At 40.9% G+C, this 19,890-nt stretch overlaps 1 protein-coding gene across 1 annotated transcript in view; it reads left to right on the top strand.

Moving 5' to 3' along the window:
• Positions 1-19,890, top strand: part of TAOK1 (TAO kinase 1) — a 247,468-nt gene that overhangs the window by 60,135 nt on the left and 167,443 nt on the right. Inside the window, exon 2 of the mRNA XM_030185736.1 lies at positions 19,436-19,658. Coding sequence (XP_030041596.1) covers positions 19,527-19,658 — 132 coding nt within the window. The 5' untranslated portion in view covers positions 19,436-19,526. The remainder of the gene's footprint in view (positions 1-19,435; positions 19,659-19,890) is intronic.

Here is a 19,890-nt window from a genome sequence, read left to right as displayed (position 1 = left end):
GTATTTAATGGTACATAAAAAAAAAATTCCAGTCGGCTGTCTCCGTCCCTCCCTGGGTTTGAGCCGCAGCACTGCAGGCAAGGAAGGAACAGAAGTTGAAACTTGGAACACACTGGTACACACATGTAAGACTTGTCTGTGATTCACTGGTGCTGTGTGCTGAGAGGTCACCATATGCATGTGTCAGTAGGTCAGATGACATCTGATGCTCATGCCTGTGTCAGTGTTCAGGTCTGTATATTAGCTTGGGAGCAGAAAGGATTAATAGTATCATAGTAAGTGATGGTAGATAAAGACCTGAACAGTCCATCCATTCTGCCCAATAGTCACACTCATTATCAATTCATGATTAAATCAACAATAAACGTGATATTATATACACTTGATTATGGTCTTTCTTTGGCGTTTCTGGGACATAGACCGTAGAAGTCCAACTGCTGGAGTTGCCATCAAAGCCACCCCAGCCTATTCGTCTTCTCTTTTGCGGGACACAGACCATAAGTCTGTCCAGCACTGTCCTCATGTTCCAGCAACTTAGTGCTGTCCTCGTGTTACAGCTACTGAAGTTGCTGTCCAAGCCCTTTCCAACCCATCCTAAACCAGATTGTCATATGTGAGCACAAAGCATACAAGTCTGCCCGGTATCGGCCCTAGTTCATCACAGCCGGAGTTACTATCTTAGCATCACTCGACAAATTCACACACATGCTGCCATTTAAGTTTAGGTTTATTTTTAATATAACTTCCATATTCTAATTAGAGATACTCTGTGTTCATTCCTTGTCTTTTTGAATTCTGCCACCTCCTTAATGAAAGACTTTCTGCATCTGTGCTGTTATAGCAAGGAGGAGGAGACAGCACTCAAAGAACTTGGTACAAGGTAGGTGAGAGGCTGGCGCAGGTTCAGCTTACACTTCCACAGGAACCCCGCAGGAATTGTTTCCGTCCCCACGGGAACCCTGCAGGAATTGTTTCCGCCCCCACGGGAGCCATGCAGGAACTTCTGTCTCTGCAGTAACCCTATGAACCCCGTTCCCACGCAGGTCTCTCTAGTCTATAGTTTCCCAGATCACCCTGGAAACCCTTTTTAAAACTTCACGTCACATTGGCTACCCTCTAGTCCTCAGGTATCATGGCCATTTTGAATGATAAGTTGCAGATCATTATTAACAGGTTAGCATTTTCATGTTTGAGCCCTTTCAGGAAGTACTCTTGAGTGAATGCCGTCTGATCCTGAAGATTTGTTCCTCTTGAGTTTGTCAGTTTGTTCTGTTGTGTCTTCTAGACTTACTGTGATTTGTGCTTTAGTTGTCCTGAATCATCACTATCGAAGGATCCGGTGCAGGTATGACCTCGGCATCCTCCTTAGTAAAGACTGAGGCATAGAAATCATTTAATTTTTCTGCTGTTAATCCCCCTTAGCACTCTCTTAAGCTGATTCCTACACAGGTTTTTTTTTTTCAGATGTACTTCAGAATGTTTTTAGTATTATTTATTGTTGGTGCAGCAAGCTTTGTTTCACAGTCTGTTTTGGCCTGCCTTACTACTTTTTACATCTAACTTTGCCAGTGCTTGTACTGAAGGGATTTTTTTTCCCATCAATTTGTAGTCTATTAGCTTTCACCACTAATTCTGGAAGTTTCAGCTCTCTACCTCCATATACTGATTGGAAAGGGCACATAATCCTTCCTTGAGTATTGCGTTCAATTTTGGTTGTTGTATCTCAAAAAAAGATATCGCGGAATTAGAAAAGGTTCAAAGAAGAGCAACCAAAATGATAAAGGGGGTGGAACGTCTCGTATTAGGAAAGGCTAAAGAGGGTTAGGGCTTTTTGGATTGGAAAATAGATGGTTGAGGGAAGATATGATTGAGGTCTATAAAATCCTGAGTCGTGTAGAGTGAGTAGAAGTGAATCAATTTTTTTTACTCTCTCAAAAAGTACAGAGACTAGGGGACCCTCAATGAAGTTATATGGAAATACTTTTAAAACAAATAGATGGACGCATTTTTTTTTCACTCAGCAAATCTGGAACTCATTGCCAGAGGATGTGGTAACAGTAGTTAGCGTATCTGGGTTTAAAAAAAAAGACTTGGACAAGTTCCTGGAGGAAAAGTCCATATTCTGCTATTGAGACAAACATGGGGAAGCCACTGCTTGCACTGGGATTGGTAGCATGGAATGTTGCTACTATTTAGGTTTTTGCCAGATACTTATGACCTGGATTGGCCACTGTTGGAAACAGGGTATTGGGCTAGATGGACCATTGGTCTGACCCAGTATGGCTGTTCTTATGTTCACTTGGCCAGACTTGTGTGGCTGAACTAAAGGAAAGGAAATTAACAGGTATGACTAAATTTCACCTTGAAAAATGTTTTAACTCATGGAGTAAGTTACAAGCCATTAATCAGCTGACAATTCCCACACTCTCACACAGTTTTGAAATTGTAGACTTGCCTCTTAAACATCTTGGAGAACTTGGATGTACAGGAGAGAAGAAAACCATGGAAGAGGTGGAGGTGCACTGATTCCCTACATATCGCAATGAAAGCCCAAAAAGGGAGTAGGGGAAGATGGCTCTTCTCAAAACGAAGAAGACGTGTGGATGGATTAAAGGCTTTATTGCAAAAACATCAAATTGGAATTTGATGTTTTTGCAATAAAGACTTCAATCCATCCACACGTCTCCTTCGTTTTGAGAAGAGCCATCTTCCCCTACTCCCTTTTTGGGCTTTGAACTGGATATACAAACAAGAAGACTCCTCCATGTCCACATGGTAACGTATAAGAATTAGTGTATGCCAGGACTATATGCTATGCAAGCTGAAGAAGGAATGGGCCTATAGAAATACTGTCACTGGCCTCCAAGCCTGCTTAACAGGGTCATTATGGGGGAAAATGAAACTTGATAGCACATTCAGTTTGAGTGGTGCTTTGTTTGGCTCATGGAATGAGAGATATGCAGCATTGCTAAGTGGAACAGCAAGCAGGCAAACTTAGGGCACCCAGCGTGATGCCATCTAAAGGACCCCACTGAAGATACTTTTTAAGTCGCATGGCCTGTGAGGACTGTGGGCAGAGTGAGACTTTGCATAGTGCCTTTGGTTTTGAGGTGTGCTTTGGTGCAAGGGTTGAGAATCCTGCAGCATTGCCAGGTGCAACAGCGAGTAAACAGGCTGAGGGCACCCCAGATAGCGCAACCTTCATTCGAGTCATTGCAGAGAGCGGTGCAAGATCTATCCCTGAAAACTGCTTTTCTGGTGTCGATTTGTTAGTCCACTGTATCTTGGATCTGCAGACCTTTTCATGAAGAGATCCTTTCTTAGACCTTCTTACGGTTTTGTACTGCCCCATCCTTTTTGCCGAAGGTTGCATTATTCTTCCACTTAGAGGCATATTTTCAAAGCACTTAGCCTTCCAAAGTTCCATAGAAACCTATGGAACTTTGGAAGGCTAAGTGCTTTGAAAATGAGCCCCTTAATCAGTCTTTTCTTCTTCCAACATTTAAGGTTGACACGAAAGAAGGGGCAGGAAGAACATTTTATTAGTTAAATGTTTTGTAGAGCTCTCCTTTGCTACTACGAGTTGACCAACAGTTTTAGAAGGCCAGACCTTTTTCTATTCAGTGGGCTGTGCAAAGGGCAAGTGGCTGGCAAATTGAGTCTGCATATGTTTTTAACCACAAGGTGGTCTCGAAAGAGCACATTTGACAAAGGTCTCTAGCAACTTCCTGGGTGGAGGCTAGAACAGTTTCTCCAGAAAATATCTGCAAGGTGGCTGCATGGTCATTGCTGCACTTCTATGTGAGACACTACAGGATAGACATGTTGGTGTAGGTGGATAATGCCTTTTGTGAGGCAGTTATGGAGGGGGCCTTGTCTTTCTCCTGCACTGAGGGATATTGCTTTGGAGCGTTGAATTGGTCTAGACCAGGGTTCTCAATCCGGTCCTCGAGACACACCTAGGCAGTCAGGTTTGCAGGTTACCACAATGAATATGCATCAGATAAATTGAATACAATTCCTTCATTGTATGCAAATCTCTCATGCATATTTATCATGGGTTACCTGAAAATCGGATTGGCCAGGTGTGTCCTGAGGACTGCATTGAGAACCCCTGGCCTAGACTGAAGGATGATAAGGAAGGTGTTTTTTTTTTTGTTTGTTTTTAATGCTGAAGGGCAGATTGTTTTTGAAACTCAGTTAGCTTTATCCCCTGTATTTGCATCTTTCCAGACCAGTCCAGGTTTTTCCTCTCTGTTGACTATGCCCGGCCTGGGATTTCTGTCTTAGTGTTCACCAGCTCATTCTCTGGTAGTGTATTTAATTGCAAAGTGAAGAATGTAGGTGCCATTAGAGAGATCCCTGGGTGAGTTCCAGGATTCTTCGGCTTGTTCATGTTTTTCTTTCTGGTTTCTTCTATTCGTTTTGATTTCCTTCATTACTGCTGGCTTTTTTTTCTATTGGCACTGATATATTGAATTGTTCCAGGCTGCAACACCCTATAAGGATTTCACCAGAATATTTAGATTTCTCTATCTCCCACAACACATTGGTCTGGGCTGGTTTAGCAGGACTCAAGGAAAGAAAATTACAGGTAATAATAATGTCACCATTAAGAGTACAAGTAGCACCACTGCCAGCAATATAAGATTCAACAGAAAAAATAATTCTTCCTTCCCATATATGAGGTTTTTGAGGGCAGTGAAGTTGTCTAATCCACAGTTTAAAAAAATCTGTTTTTCAGCTTGTTTAAATTTGGTGTTCAGGTTACTAATAAAGGCACCTTCTGAATCTTTGGCCTCAGTTTCCTTATGTCTTGACAATTGGCTTTCCTGGTATCGGATGCAGTTTTTTTTTTTTTTTTTTTTTTTTAAGTAACCCCCTAGAGTTTGTGCTGTTTTCTCAACAACCACTTTTGAATTTCAATGAGAAACTTTATGTACTTATTCAGTCATCATACTTAAATATTACTATTAAACAACAGTTAGTGGGGTTCCTCAGGGGTCTGTGCTAGGACTGCTGCTTTTTAATATATTTATAAATGATTTAGAGATGGGAGTAACTAGCAAGGTAATTAAATTTGCTGATGACACAAAGTTATTCAAAGTCGTTAACTCGCGACAGGATTGTGAAAAATTACAGAAGGACCTTACCAGACTGGGAGACTGGGCGGCTAAATGGCAGATGATGATTAATGTGAGCAAGTGCAAGGTGATGCATGTGGGAAAAAAGAACCCAAATTATAACTACGTCATGCAAGGTTCCACGTTAGGAGCTACGGACCAAGAAAGGGATCTGGGTGTCGTCGTCGATAATACACTGAAACCTTCTGCTCAGTGTGCTGCTGCAGCTAGAAAAGCGAATAGAATGTTGGGTATTATTAGGAAAGGTATGGAAAACAGGTGTGAGCATGTTATATTGCCGTTGTATCGCTCTATGGTGCGACTGCACCTTGAGTATTGTGTTCAATTCTGGTCGCCGCATCTCAAGATAGATATAGTGGAATTGGAAAAGGTGCAGCAAAGGGCGACTAAAATGATAGCAGGGATGGAACGACTTCCCTATGAAGAAAGACTAAGGAGGCTAGGGCTTTTCAGCTTGGAGAAGAGACGGCTGAGGGGAGACATGATAGAGGTATATAAAATAATGAGTGGAGTGGAACAGGTGGATGTGAAGCATCTGTTCATGCTTTCCAAAAATACTAGGACTAGGGGGCATGCGATGAAACTACAGTGTAGTAAATTTAAAACAAATTGGAGAAACCTTTTCTTCACCCAACGCATAATTAAACTCTGGAATTCGTTGCCGGAGAACATGATGAAGGCAGTTAGCTTAGCAGAGTTTAAAAAGGGGTTAGATGGTTTCCTAAAGGACAAGTCCATAAACCACTACTAAATGGACTTGGAAAAAATCCACAATTCCAGGAATAACATGTATAGAATGTTTGTACGTTTGGGAATCTTGCCAGGTGCCCTTGGCCTGGATTGGCCGCTGTCGTGGACAGGATGCTGGGCTCGATGGACCCTTGGTCTTTTCCCAGTGTGGCATTACTTAAGTTTACTAAGCCGCATTATAGGCACCTTAGCGTTTTTAACACGCATTAACTTTAGCACGTGCGCTAATTGTAGGCGTGTTAAAAATGCTAACGCACCTTAGTAAACAGGGACCTTAATTATATTAAGCTGTGTTGATGTTACTGACATTTTAGCATTACTACCTAACAATTTTTGCACGTTAGAAATGTTCAAGCTGAAACACAGTAAAATAAAATCATTGCAACGATGTGCCAGAATTTTGCAGTCACCAAGAATGCTTAAAGTGTTTATCCTCTCTCTTTAGGTTTTAAATTTAAGGGCCTGCCTCATTGTGACATCATTGATAGTAAGCTGGTACCTTGTTTTGTTTTGTTGCAGTTTGTTTGTTTTCCAAATAATGGTAGTTTTACAGTGCAAATATTTTTGAATGTGTGAAAATTTAGTTGGTCACACTAAAATGTTTGTAACTTCGCCATGTTTTAAAGATAATCTCATTCCAATCGTTACATAAACTTAACAACAAATAAAGCTGTAAACATTTATATTGAAATTCCAAGAGATTGCTGAGTAAACGGGGTGGGGGGGGGACTCTAGGGGGGTTACTTATATATATATATATATATATATATATATATATATATATATATATATATATATATATAATATGTGTGTGTATGTATGTGTATGTACAATATGTATATGCATGTTTTCCCCTCCTACCCCTAATTTGAAACCTGATCTTGATAATTTGTTGCTTGTGCTAAGGCTGTAACTGTTGGAGATGTTTTTCATACAGGAATTCTCTTACCTGATAAATTAGTGTAGTTGCTGTGTCAGTTCATCTGAAGGTATGGAAATAAAGAATAAAACACTTTATTTTACATGACATATCTTTATTGGACTGACAATTGCATTTCTTGAGGAGCTGTCGAGGGCTAAAACTCTCTTCATGCCAGAGAGTAATAGATGTCCTTAACTTCTTGTTCTCTTTGCCAAAGGAAAGAAGTCATAGCACAAAAGTGATAACCAATGCTGGTGGGTTTAACAATACATGTAAAAAAGGTTATATCTGATATTACTTACAAACACAAACAACTCGGAGGAAAGGAAGGTGAGCAGTGGAGTTCCTCAGGGGTCAGTGTTGGGGCCTAGTCTCTTTAATATATTTGTGGGAGATATTGCTGAAGGGTTGGAAGGAAAGGTTTGCCTTTTTGTGGATGACACGAAAATAGCCAAGAGTGGCTACCCTGGAGGGAGTAGAAACAATGAGAAGGGATCTCAGAATGTTAGAAGAATGGTGGAAGGTCTGGCAGTTAAAATTTAACGCCAAGAAGTGTAGAGTGATGGACTTGGGGTGCAGAAACCCAAAAGAGAGATACTGGATAGGAGGGGAGGGATTAGTAAGCTTGACTCAGGAAAGAGACCTTGGAGTGTTGGTGTCTGAGGATCTAAAGGTGAAGAAACGATGTGACAAGGCAACGGCTGTGGCCAGAATGATGCTAGGCTGCATAGAGAGAGATTTAACCAGCTGAAGAAAGGAGGTGTTGATGCCCCTCTACAAGTTGTTGGTGAGGCCTCACTTGGAGTATTGTGTTCAGTTTTAGAGGCCGTATCTTGCTAAAGATGCAAAAAGACTAGAAGCGGTGCAAAGAAAAGTTACAAAAATGGTATGGGATTTGCGTTGCAGACCATACGAGGAGAGACTTGCTGACCTGAACATGTATACCTTGGAGGAAAGGAGAAACAGGGCTGACATGATACAGATGTTCAAATATTTGAAAGGTGTTAATCCGCAAACAAACCTTTTTCAGAGACAGGAAGGCGGTAGAACTAGAGGGCATAAATTGAGATTGCAGGGGGGACAGACTCAGGAATAATGACAGGAAGTATTTGTTCACAGAGAGGGTGGTGGATATGTGGAATGCCCTCCTGCGGGAGGTGGTGGAGATGAAAACGGTAATGGAATTCAAACATGCGTGGGACAAACATGAAGGAATCCTGTTTAGAAGGAATGGATCCACGGAATCTTAGCGGAGATTAGGTGTTGATGCCGGTAATTGGGAAGCAAAGCCGGGCTGGGCAGACTTCTACGGTCTATGCCCTGATCGTGACTGAATCGATATGGATGGGCTGGAGTGTAAATTTTAAGGGGTTTCGACGTTAGATTGAGAACTTAGTACAAGATGAGTGCTGGGCAGACTTCTATGGTCTGTGCCCTGTGAATGGCAAGGGCAAATCAAACTCGGGTATAAAGTATCACATACCATGTAAAATGGGTTTATCTTTTTGGGCAGACTTGATGGACCATACAGGTCTTTATCTGCCGTCATTTACTATGTTACAACACATGACTTTTCTAAACCATTAATTGGTTTAATTACATCTCCCCCTCCAAACCAACAATTTAATTTGGGACCGTTTTAGAAGAGGGGATGTGTAATTTTCTACTGTGTGGGCAGGTTCCAAGCCCAAACCAGCATATGTAAGAAGCTGTGTGTTGTGGGATTGCAGCAGTTGCATCTGAGCAACAATGTCTTGTTTGTATGAATATGTTGATGCCACTTGAAAGACTGAACGTGACATCATTAGTGTTGATTTAGGGAACATTCCTTCAGCAGCAGTAGTGTGCTGTGATCATCCGTTCCATTTCGCTCTCCCCCTTTTCTCTCTTTTTTTTTCTTTTCTGACTGATGTTATTGTCTATTGTTCTATGCTGTTGCTGGAAATGTGAAACAGCTGTCTGAATGATCATTCCTAATCAAGACTACTGTTAGAGGCAAGTGGGGAAAGCGTGCACAGCATGGCTTGGAATTCTTTCCAACACCTCTGATTGTGTGTATCTTTATTTTATGTTTATCTGTTTTGCGCATTTGTGTGTGTTTGTATGTGTTTATCTTTGTAGGCTGGTTTGTATGTGTTTGTGAGAATGTTCACATGTATGTATGGGTGAAGTAGAGGAGTATCCTAGTGGTTAGTGCAACGGGCTGAGAACCAGGGAAAACCAAGTTTGATTCCCAGTGTAGCTCCTGGTGATTCTGGGCAAATCACCTAACCCTCCACTGCCTCAGGTACAAAATAAATACCTGGATATAATATGTAAACCGCTGTGATTGTAACCACAGAAAGGTGGAATATCGCATCCCATCCCCTTTTGTGAGTGGGCATTTTAGTGTATGTTTGTTCTTATCTGTGTATGTTCTGCGTGTCTGTGATCTGGAGAGGAGATGAGAGGGAAGAACTGTTTCTGCTAATAAATATAAACGTAAAGTGGGTGTTTAAGATTTGTTTAATAAATCCTTGGAGATTGGAGAGGTTCCTTGGGATTGGAGAAGAGGGGATGTGGCCCTTCTTCACAAAAGTGGTGACAAAGAAGAAGCTGGAAACTACAGGCCAGTAAGCCTCACTTCGGTTGTTGGAAAAGTAATAGAAGTGATGCTGAAGGAAAGGATAGTGAATTTCCTGGAATCCAATAGGTTACAAGATCCGAGACAACATGGTTTTACTAAAGGTAAATCATGCCAAACAAATCTGATTGAATTCTTTGACTGGGTGACCAGAGAATTGGATCGAGGACATACACTAGATGTTATCTACTTAGATTTCAGCAAAGCCTTTGACAGGCTTAAGTTAGGACCGAAAGTGGTAAACTGGATTGGGAACTGGTTGACAGACACCAGAGGGTGGTGATTAATGGAATTCACTTGGAGGAAGGAAAGGTGAGTAGTAGAATGCCTCAATGATTGTTGCTGGGGCCAATTCTGTTCAATTTATTTGTGAGCGAAATTGCCGAAGGCTTTGAAGGTAAGGTCTGCCTTTTTGCGGATGATACCAAGATTTGTAACAGAGTGGACACTCCGGAGGGAGTGGAAAACATGAAAAAGGATCTGCAGAAGTTAGAAGAATGGTCTAATGTTTGGCAATTAAAATTCAACGCTAAAAAGCGCAAATTGATACACATAGGGAGTAGAAATTCAAAGGAGAGGTATGTGCTAGGTGGTGAGAGGCTGATATGCACACACAGGGAGAGGGATCTTGGGGTGATAGCATCTGAGGATCTGAAGGCAATGAAACAGTGTGACAAGACAGTGGCCATAACCAGAACGATGCTAGGCTGTATAGAGAAATGTAACCAGCAGAAGAAAGGATGGTGTTGCCTTTGTATAAGTCGTTGGTGAGGCCCTACCTGGAGTATTGTGTTCAGTTTTGGAGGCTGTATCTTGCCAAAGATGTAAGAAGACTTGAAGTGGTCCAGAGGAAGGTGACAAGAATGATATGGGGTTTCTTCTAAAGGACATATGAGAAAAGACTGGAAGGCCTGAATATGTATACCCCAGAGGAGAGGAGGGATAGGGGAGATATGATAGACATTTAAATACTTGAAAGGTGTTAATAAAGAAACAAATATTTTCCAGAGAAAGGAAAGTGGTAAAACTAGAGGACATGAATTGAGGTTGCAGGGTGGTAGACTTAGGAGTAATGTCAGAAAATTATTTTATATGGAGAGAGTTCTGGATGCCTGGAATGATCTCCCGAGGGAGATGGTAGAAAAAAAATTGTGACGGAATTCAAAAAGGTGTAGAATGAACACAGAGGATCTCTAATTAGAAAATGAATTATATAAAAAGCAAAACAATGGGTTGTATATGTGTTTTGCATGTCAAGTAGTGCTTAGATGGTAACTCTGGCTGCATCAGGTAAGGCTGGTACTGGGCTGGCTTGTACAGTCCGAGTCCCACGTATGGCAATCTGGTTTAAGATGGGCTAGAGAGAGCTTTGAAGGAAACTCCAGTGATTTGGAATGTAAGGACAGTGCCAGGCAGACTCTTTTACTGTCTTTGTCCCACAAATGACAAGACAAATTTGAATAAACTGGAGTGGACTTTGAAAGCAACTCCAGTAGCTGGAACATAAAGGACAGAGCTGGGTGGACTTCTATGGTCTAAGTCCCAGAACACCAGAGAAAGACCATGATTAAGTATATAATATCACGATCATTGTTGATTTAAATTTTGAATTGATAATGTTGGGCAGACTGGGTGGACCATTCAGGTCTTTATCTGCCTTCACTTACTATGTTACTGTGTGTTATCCCTTCCTATCAGCAAATGGAGGTATAGAAAAACTGATTTTTTTTCCAGTGACCTCACTAGTATAACTTGCTCAGTGTTTAGTGGAAAATCCCAGTATTTTCTCTACTAGCAGATGGTAGGTTGTTCAGGCTGGTACTCCCTTGCCTAGCTTCTTGCTCTTCTGGCTGTGATTCAGTCCAGCGGCTGCTCCCATGTTCCTGGTTCCTGACTAGACCTGGTTGAGTGTGGAGCATGACTTTGCTACCCCCCAGTTGCTCTTCTTAGTGTCTGAGTGAGACTACAGCTAGGCCCTGCTTTGGCGGGGGGGAGCTCCCCCTCCTTGCCCATACACCCTGTTTGGGTGTTTTCCCCTGGGCTCCCCTACAGCACTGTGTTTGGCTTGGCTTTATTTTCTCGTACAGGGGATAAAGCTTATTGAGTTTCCAAAAATAAAAAAAAGTCTGCTTTGCAGCCTTGGAAAAAAAGAAAAAAAAACAATAAAAATACACCTCAGTGAGCAGGGGTGATAGTGGAGATGCCGGAGCCCTGACCCGAAGTTGGCCCGAGCAGTCAGGCAGTGTCACGACTGTGGGCTGTGACCCTACTTTCGGGCTCACCTTGTCTTCTGGTGGTCAGTTTTAGAGGTGGGTCCAGTCTGTTTTTTCCTTGCATTGTCGCCTCTGCTACCACTTCTGTGTTTCAAGCCTCACTCTGGTGTTCAGTGGGCTTCAAGCCTTGTGTTTCAAGCTTCTTTCCTGTAGTCATGACATCAGTGAAGGGCTTCGTAAGGAAAGTGTGGACCTTCATTCAGGGCCTTTGCAATGCCACAGGTCTCCAGGTTTTCCTGTGTGCTTGTAGCACTTCTGCCTTGTTCCTTGTTTTGTCAGTGTGCTTGTGTAGCACTTCTGCCTTGTTTCCTAGACTGTGTGCCTATGTGGACACTTCTGCCTTGTTTCTTTTGTTTGCTAGTGTGCCTATGTGGTACTTCTGCCTTGGTTCTTATTTGATTGCCTGTGTGCTAGGGTTGGCACTTCTGTCTTGGTTGTTGACTGTTTGTGTGCTAGGGTTAGCACTTCTCTCTTGATTTTTGCTTGTTGTCTGTGTGCCTGGTTGGCACTTCTGTTATGTCCCGTGTGACCCAGCCTTGAGATGCTTCTCTGTGTGGCCTCCCTTTTTCCTTTGAGTGGCCATGAGGCATATTTTCAAAGCACTAGAAACCTATGGAACTTTGGAAGGCTAAGTGCTTTGAAAATATGCCTCCATGTGGCCCATATGCGCTGATCTTCACAAGTAACATCCAATTTGCCTTACTTTACCCTGTGAGGCTGACTGCTTTTATTGATGGTGAGCCTCAGTTTTTTTGACACCACAGATGCTGCCATGGCTTTTTTTCAACAGCTACCAGTTTCAGCAGAGTCAGCTCTGTAGGACACCACACTGCAGGCTCACTTCTGTCCAGTAGTGCAGTTTGCTATCTTGTGAACCTTGGTATTCTTCCCGCTCCTTGTTTTCTGTTGGACCACACTTTCCTGACTAGCTGATTTACAATGAGTATTCCTTTCATCTCAGACTGAACTTTGACTATTTTTAGACTTTGACTCTTCCTGGATATTTCAGACAGTTCTACATTTTCTTTTAACTTCTTTAAACTTATAATGATGGTGTGTGTTTAGTGTGAGTGCATGTGGATTTGTTTATTATTTGATCTACTGTGGTTTTGCATTGTATTTCTGTTATGTTGCATGGTTTGGGGATTTTAGCAGGTTTTGGCTCACACATTTGATATTTATATGACCCGCACGGGAGTGTTGCATTGCTGATTGAATCTCCCTGCTCTTGTCTTCTGGTGAGCTCTCTACAATGCTTCCTACAAGCTTGCATCGCTGCCCTAAGGGCCTATGGATATGAGCTATTTTCTTCACTCCAATTGCTGCTTCCTATGTGCAGCGGGCGTGCTTATGTATTGGGCAATTTCTCAGTGGGCCTCGCTTGTTTACCTGTAATGTGTTTGCCCAAGTCTGCATGTGAGTGCTACATGGTTCAGTGATTTTTGTGGCTCAATTTCATCACACTGCTGCCATCCAAGTTTTGCAGTTACATATTCTTTCTGTCTGTGGGCATTAGCATGCTTTCACTGCATTTCTGTGTGTTTTTTCTTTTCTCTCTCTTCCTAAAATTCTTTTGATGGCTTATATGGATGGAGTATGAGTGTGAGAGTGGGGATGGATTCTTGGTTCTTCTGTGCATTTAGACCCTGCTTTGAATTGCACTTACTGTTGGGCTGTGCTACACACGTCTGTCTAGGGTGAGGGGCCTTTTTATTTTTATCTTCTAAATCTACTGCTGGAAGTCATTTAATTTTATACATATGGTTTGAAATAATTTTCTTTTATATATTGCTTGAAGTTGTTTTCCTGTCCTAGCCTGTGCTGGTGGTCATGCTATCCCATTTTTTTGCTGTGTCTTTTAGGGGGGGGGGGGTTAGGGATTCGGGAGACTGGTCTCACAGTGGCCTCAGTCCTGTATAGGGCATTCAATGTTAGATATGGGTGTGGGGGGTTGTTTTTTCAGAGTTTCTGATTGTAGAGACTCTGAACAGGGGCTTTATGGAGTGGGGTTGGGGTTTCTTTTAGGTTGTTTTTCTTTTGAACGGAGAACTGTTTTGTTTTTCTTGTTGATTTTGCTGACTGGTCCCGTGGTGTTTGATGGGCTCCTCCTCTTAGTTTCTATGATCTGGAGAAAGGATTGGTGGCTAGGGACGATCCTCTCGCCATTTCCTCAAACCTTGGCCTCTTTCATTTTCTATTTTTCAGGTGAGACAGTTAAATTTATTTCTTGGAGTGTTAATGGGGTCATCTCTTCTATTAAGAGACAAAAATCTTAAAAACCTTAAATCGTTATAAAGCAGATTTTGTCTTCTTATAGGAAAGGTGGACAATGGGAAGTAGACCATGAACTCAAGAGGCAAGGACAGCAGTGTAGAGCGGCTCAAACAAATTTTATTAATCTGTGACTCGACACAGTACTGTGTTTCGGCCATAGGCCTGCTTCAGGAGTCTTCGTTACTTGATCTTGTATATAAAAAAAGCTCCAATATGCAATGTGGTTTGGGTAGTAATGGAATAGCCTGATCTTGAAAAAGACCTTTGTTAAATGTTAACAGAAGCACATGGGTTCTGTGTAATGCAAGAAATAGGCGAAATGCTGAGTATAAACAGAGTGTCTGTGGCAGCACCCTGCCATTGCCACTCTGTTTGTACTCTTTTTCTTTTCTTTTCTTTTTTATTTTTTTGCCTATTTCTTGCTTTTCCTTTATGGACTTGCTTGTTGGAATTTTTTGAGCCTTTCCAGGATGGCGGTTTATCAGTTTCTCTGGGTCCCAGTCGGGTGGTGCTCCGTACTTAATGGTGTCGGGAGGGTTACCTGCAGATTCTTCGGATTTTGGTTTGTTGATTAACCTCATACCCACGATCTCTATTAGTGGTGGATTAAGTGTAAGTCAATTCTGTGTACTACATTGGGCCTATTTTATGCAAGAACAAATATTTTAGGCAGGGGGTTTAGATGCTTCTAATTGAAATGCCATCAGGATGTTAATTATTTTTTTTTTTCATGCTTTTTGAAGCTGTGCAAAAGTCAAGCTTCCTTGTCATCAAGCAGATGAAGCCATTACGTATGGGTTATGTCCATCAACCAGCAGGGGAGATAGAGAGCACTCAAACTTTCACAGTGCCCTCTTGGCCAGCTAGCTCCACTGCCTCTTCAGTATTCTCTATCTCCCTTAGCAGGGTGGCTGCAGCTTGTTCGAGCTCCAAAAAAATCTGCCGGGAGGTGGTTCCTGGTTTGCCAGTTGTTAACCGGGGTGTTGGAGGCTATAGCAGCTTCACTTTAAAGGCACATAGGTTAGCCCTTTCCCTGCCTTACCCATACCTCTGTGGATGTGGGCATATTGCCTTGCTTTCCCTGTCCTTACCCACCAACAGTGGATGCAGGCATATAGGTTCGCCCTTTCCCTGCCTTTCCCACTCATCTGAGCCTCCGGAGTCTTCAATACCTCTGCTTTCCTCACAGCTTAAAAAAAAAAAAAAAAAGTCGCGTCACGTTTTTAAACGCAGAGACGCTGGAACAGAGGTTTTTGACCTGATTTTCAGCAGGATCGTAGTTGTGAATACAAAAAGCCTCATATCTGTCAAGGAGCTTGCTGGCGATACTGCAGTAGAGTGACCAGTGTCTCTAGATAACACAACTGTTTGCAAACTCTTTTTCTCCGGAAGGCAGAGATGTTAGGTAAGTGAGTCATTTTGGGAGAGTGGATCAATGATGAAGCCCCATATTTTTGGATCTGGAGGAATTGTTTTCATGCTGTGATGCTGCTTAAACAGAGACATGCTGAATATTCTTTTAAACGGAAGAAGGTTTTTCTGTATACTTGGGATGTATACTTACAATCTTTGCCTCATAGGGTCTGGATTTGCATTTTAATAGTTTTTCCATGTTTCCCGGTTTTGGTTCGTTTCCATGTCTCTTGGGAGGAGAGGTGTCCTTGTGCGTCATGCACCATGGGTTTGATGGGTGCATGTAATCTGTAGGGTTGGCTCTGTCTTCCTTCCTTGCAGTTTGGGTTGTCATTCCATCTGTTGGGTAATTATTCAATTTTCCCTATTGTTCTGTCTGCTTATTTCTCTTTCATGCTGGGGTGGAATTGTAGACTCTTACTTATTAAATGCTTTTCTGGAGTGCTAAAAGAGTCCAGGCTCTCCAGATCTTGATCTTTCTTTGCTAGTTGGGGTTGAGGGGTGGCTTTATTTTTGATCAAGATTTAATGAGTATAGTGCTTTCTCAGAATCATTGAATTTTGTTGGTCTAAACTTACTATCTAAGATCTTATTACTATAGCTCCATTAAAAACAGAAGTAAAAATAGTGGGACCTTCTGATAAATGGTTTGATTCTGAATTACTTGGATTGAAGTAGAAATGTAGAACCTTGGAGAGACACTGGCAAAAACAAACATCCAAGGAGAATAAACTTAGCTGGTGAATAGTTAACAAAGAATATAAGACTCTATTGAAATTAAAAAGAAAGGAGGAGTATTCAAGATTAGTCAATGGTAAAATGATGGATACTAAGATGTTCAAAATTCTATCTAGTCTCACGAATATGGAAACTTATACTTCATCTAAAGATGGAAAAAAACATCAGCAATTCAGTTAGCAAATTATTTTAGCTCCAAAATTACTATTAGAGATTTCTTTAAGAATGGTAATTCAGTCCAGGACATGGGTATAGGTACGCTCTTGACTCCAGCAGATAAATTGTGGAGTGAATTTTTGCCCATCTCTTGGTTTTTGACAAATATTTAAGAAATATGCTGCTTCATATTGCGTTTTGGACTCGTGCCCACCTTATATTATGAGAACAGCATCAAATAAATTCACAGTAATGTAGCTGAACTGATTATACAGTCTTCCCTAGAAATAGGGAAATTTCCTTCCTGTCTGGGAGAGATCAACATCACTCCTATTATTAAGAATATTAAAAACCCCAGTCATCTTTTAGCTAATTATAGACCTTTTGCTTCAATTCCTTTGTGTTTGAAAGATGATGGAAGGAGTAATGGCTTTCCAATGCGCTGAATACCTGGACTAATATAATGTATTGCATCATACCCAGTCGAGATTTTGATCAAATCTCAGCACCAAGACCACTATCTGTTCACGCCTTGATAATATCCGTAGATTTTTATTGGAAGGTAAGAAGGCCTTGCTGCTGCAGTTTGATCTCTCTAGTGTGCTCAACTTGGTTGACCACAATATCCTTCTCCAGATTTGGATAGTATGGGAATAACAGGAAATGTCTATAACTGGCTTCTGAGGTTTTTGAAGGATCGCATTTATAAGGTGAAATTGGATGGTAATATATCGGAGAAATGGAGTAACTCTAGTGGAGTTCCTCAGGGCTCTCCACTCTCTCCTGTGCTTTTTAATATATATGTCTGCATTCTTTAGGCTATGCTCTAGAGAAGCTAGGGGTTTGCTTTTACAGTTATGCAGACGATATAATGGTCTTGGTTCCTGTTGATTCAGTGGTTTCATTACACATAGATTTACTTTATAACGTTATACATATTTTAGAAGCATGGATGAAAAAGCATAAACTTAAATTCAGAGAAGACTACATTTTTAGTAGTCAGCCATTCTCCAGATATAGATGAAAAGAATATGGATGATATTGTCATTTTTAGCTCAGATTGAGAGTCCCATTTGCCCAAAGTCAAAGCTGTGCTAGAATCCCTCAGGCGGGCTGGCCTAACAGTGAACCCAAAGAAGTGCGTGTTTGCTAGTGAAGAGGTAAAATACTTGGGATACATTGTGGGAGGGGGAGTTATCAAACCCCTAAGGGATAAAATGCAGGGAGTGCGTGATTTTCTGCTGCCCCACACCAAAAAACAATTGAGGGTTTTTTTGGGGCTGATAGGATATTATCGCAGATTCATTCCTAGATTTGCGGAGAGGTCAAGCACCCTTACTGACATGCTGAGGAAAAGGTGCCCTAATGTCCTAAAGTGGACAGAGGCAGGTCGTGGGGAGTTCCAAATGTTGAAAGACCTGTGTCAGGAACTGGTCTTAAAAGGAATAGATTTTGAGAAGCCCTTCCTGTTACAAACAGACGCCTCAGACGGGCTTGGGGGCTGTGTTATCCCAAGAGTTTGAAGGGGAGGAGCACCCTGTCCTTTTTCTGAGTAGAAAACTGCACCCGGCAGAGCAACATTACGCTGTTATAGAGAAGGAGTGTTTGGCTATAAAGTGGGCTATAGAAACTCTGAAATACTATCTGCAGGGCAATCCTTTTGTTTTGATTACTGACCACGCACCTCTGAAATGGCTCCAACAAATGCAGGGCCAGAATGCCAGGCTCACCTGCTGGTATTTAGCGTTACAAGCTTTTTCCTTTGAAATACAGCATAGGGCGGGGAAGCTTCACGGGAACGCTGACGCCCTGTCCCGAATTGCGAACTCCCCAGCAAACCAGATATTATACCAGTTTTCTCCCTACATTAGAGTATTAAGAATTCTGTTAGATAATAGGCTGTCTTTTTGGAGCATCAGATTCACAAACATACTTAGAAATCATTTTTTATAATGCGCAGTTTACAAAGAATGTGGAAATACTTTGATCAAGATCACTTTTGTTTAATTGTACAATATTTGATCTTGAATCTCTTGGATTATTGTAACATCATTTACCTAAGAGTCTCTAAAAATATATATATATATATATATATATATATATATATATATATATATATATATATATATATATTTACAATACTATCCAGAATGTAGTGTTGCAATTGATGTTTTTCGCTGAAAAAGTGTGATATTGTTTCCTTGTATTACAGACGTCACTGGCTCCCAGTTCATGTGAGGGTTCATCTATAAGGTGTTTTATGGCTTAGCTCCATGTTATCTTTTGGATCACGTAATTTTTATGTGAAAAACTAGAGTTATGAGAACTTGTTCTGTTTTTACATTTCCATCCTTAACAAATTTAAAGAGATCTAGGCTATTAGACAATTTTTTCTTGTATCGCGCTGCCCGTTGGAGAAAGAAATCCAAACGTTGTTGATCTCATTGACAAGTTACAATCAATTTCACAGATAAATTAAAACTTACCTATCTAGAAAGTTGTTTCAAACTGCTGTTCTCATTAACTTAACTTGCTTTTGTTTAATTATTATGATTGTACGTCCAGGAAATGACCTGCTTCTTTGAAATATGTAATCCGCATTGAACTGAAAAGTATTTGGCGGAATATACATTTATTGTTAACATTATACCTTATTATATAATTGACTCATGTCTGTTTATCCTGTACTATTATCTTATTCTATTGGTTCAATAAAAATTGTTTCAAATCTTGAATGTAAAATAGTTTGCTAAGGATCTATGCAGTCTAGTACTAATGTGTGCTTTACTCCTTCCAGTTACAACACATTATACATAAATAGTACAATACTGATGCTTAGTGATGCAGCAAATTTGATAATGTGAATTATTTTTCTTTTGAGAAATTCTTATTTTGCTTTAGTCTCAAAATGTAGGTTTGTTCAAACTTGTACCTTTGTTTCGCTAAAATATTGATAAAATATTACTAATTTGATAAATGTCTCTTTTCTTTTTGATATAAACATTAGACAGAGTAGATGAAAAACATTAATGAGTAAAGGTGATCTAGTTTATTCCCAGTGTGTGCAGATACTAGTAAGAGCTACTTTTGCACTATGCTCCTTCTCTGAAACAAATTTGACCGTGTATGTTTTCCCTTACAGGGCTCCATGCTGAAGAAAACTGATTTATACAGATGAACCAAGGACTGAGGCAGCAGTGCAAACCCAGATAGACGGCTTTCTGCCTGGCAGAATGCCGTCAACCAGCCGAGCGGGAAGTTTGAAGGATCCAGAAATAGCAGAACTCTTCTTCAGGGAAGACCCTGAGAAACTCTTTACAGATCTCCGAGAGATCGGCCATGGAAGCTTTGGAGCAGTATATTTTGTAAGTGTACTATTTATAATGCCTGTTGTAGAATCTTGAGACTTATTTGAATGCTTTTGTAAAATTAGATTGTTGTGTTACAGTGCTGCTGCATCCTGAATAGAGAGTGTCAAATTTAACTACTTTGTAGTAAAAACAAGAAATGTTGGTTGACTGTCCCTTTATTCAAAGGCTTATCCAGCTTTCAATTTGTTTTGGATATTTTATTGCCTGATTAGTATAGTCATAACTG

This window comes from Microcaecilia unicolor, chromosome 13, assembly GCF_901765095.1.
Source record: "Microcaecilia unicolor chromosome 13, aMicUni1.1, whole genome shotgun sequence".
NCBI classification, from domain to species: domain Eukaryota; kingdom Metazoa; phylum Chordata; class Amphibia; order Gymnophiona; family Siphonopidae; genus Microcaecilia; species Microcaecilia unicolor.
Note: the sequence above shows the minus strand (reverse complement) of the source record. Positions and strands in the feature narration are given on the sequence as shown.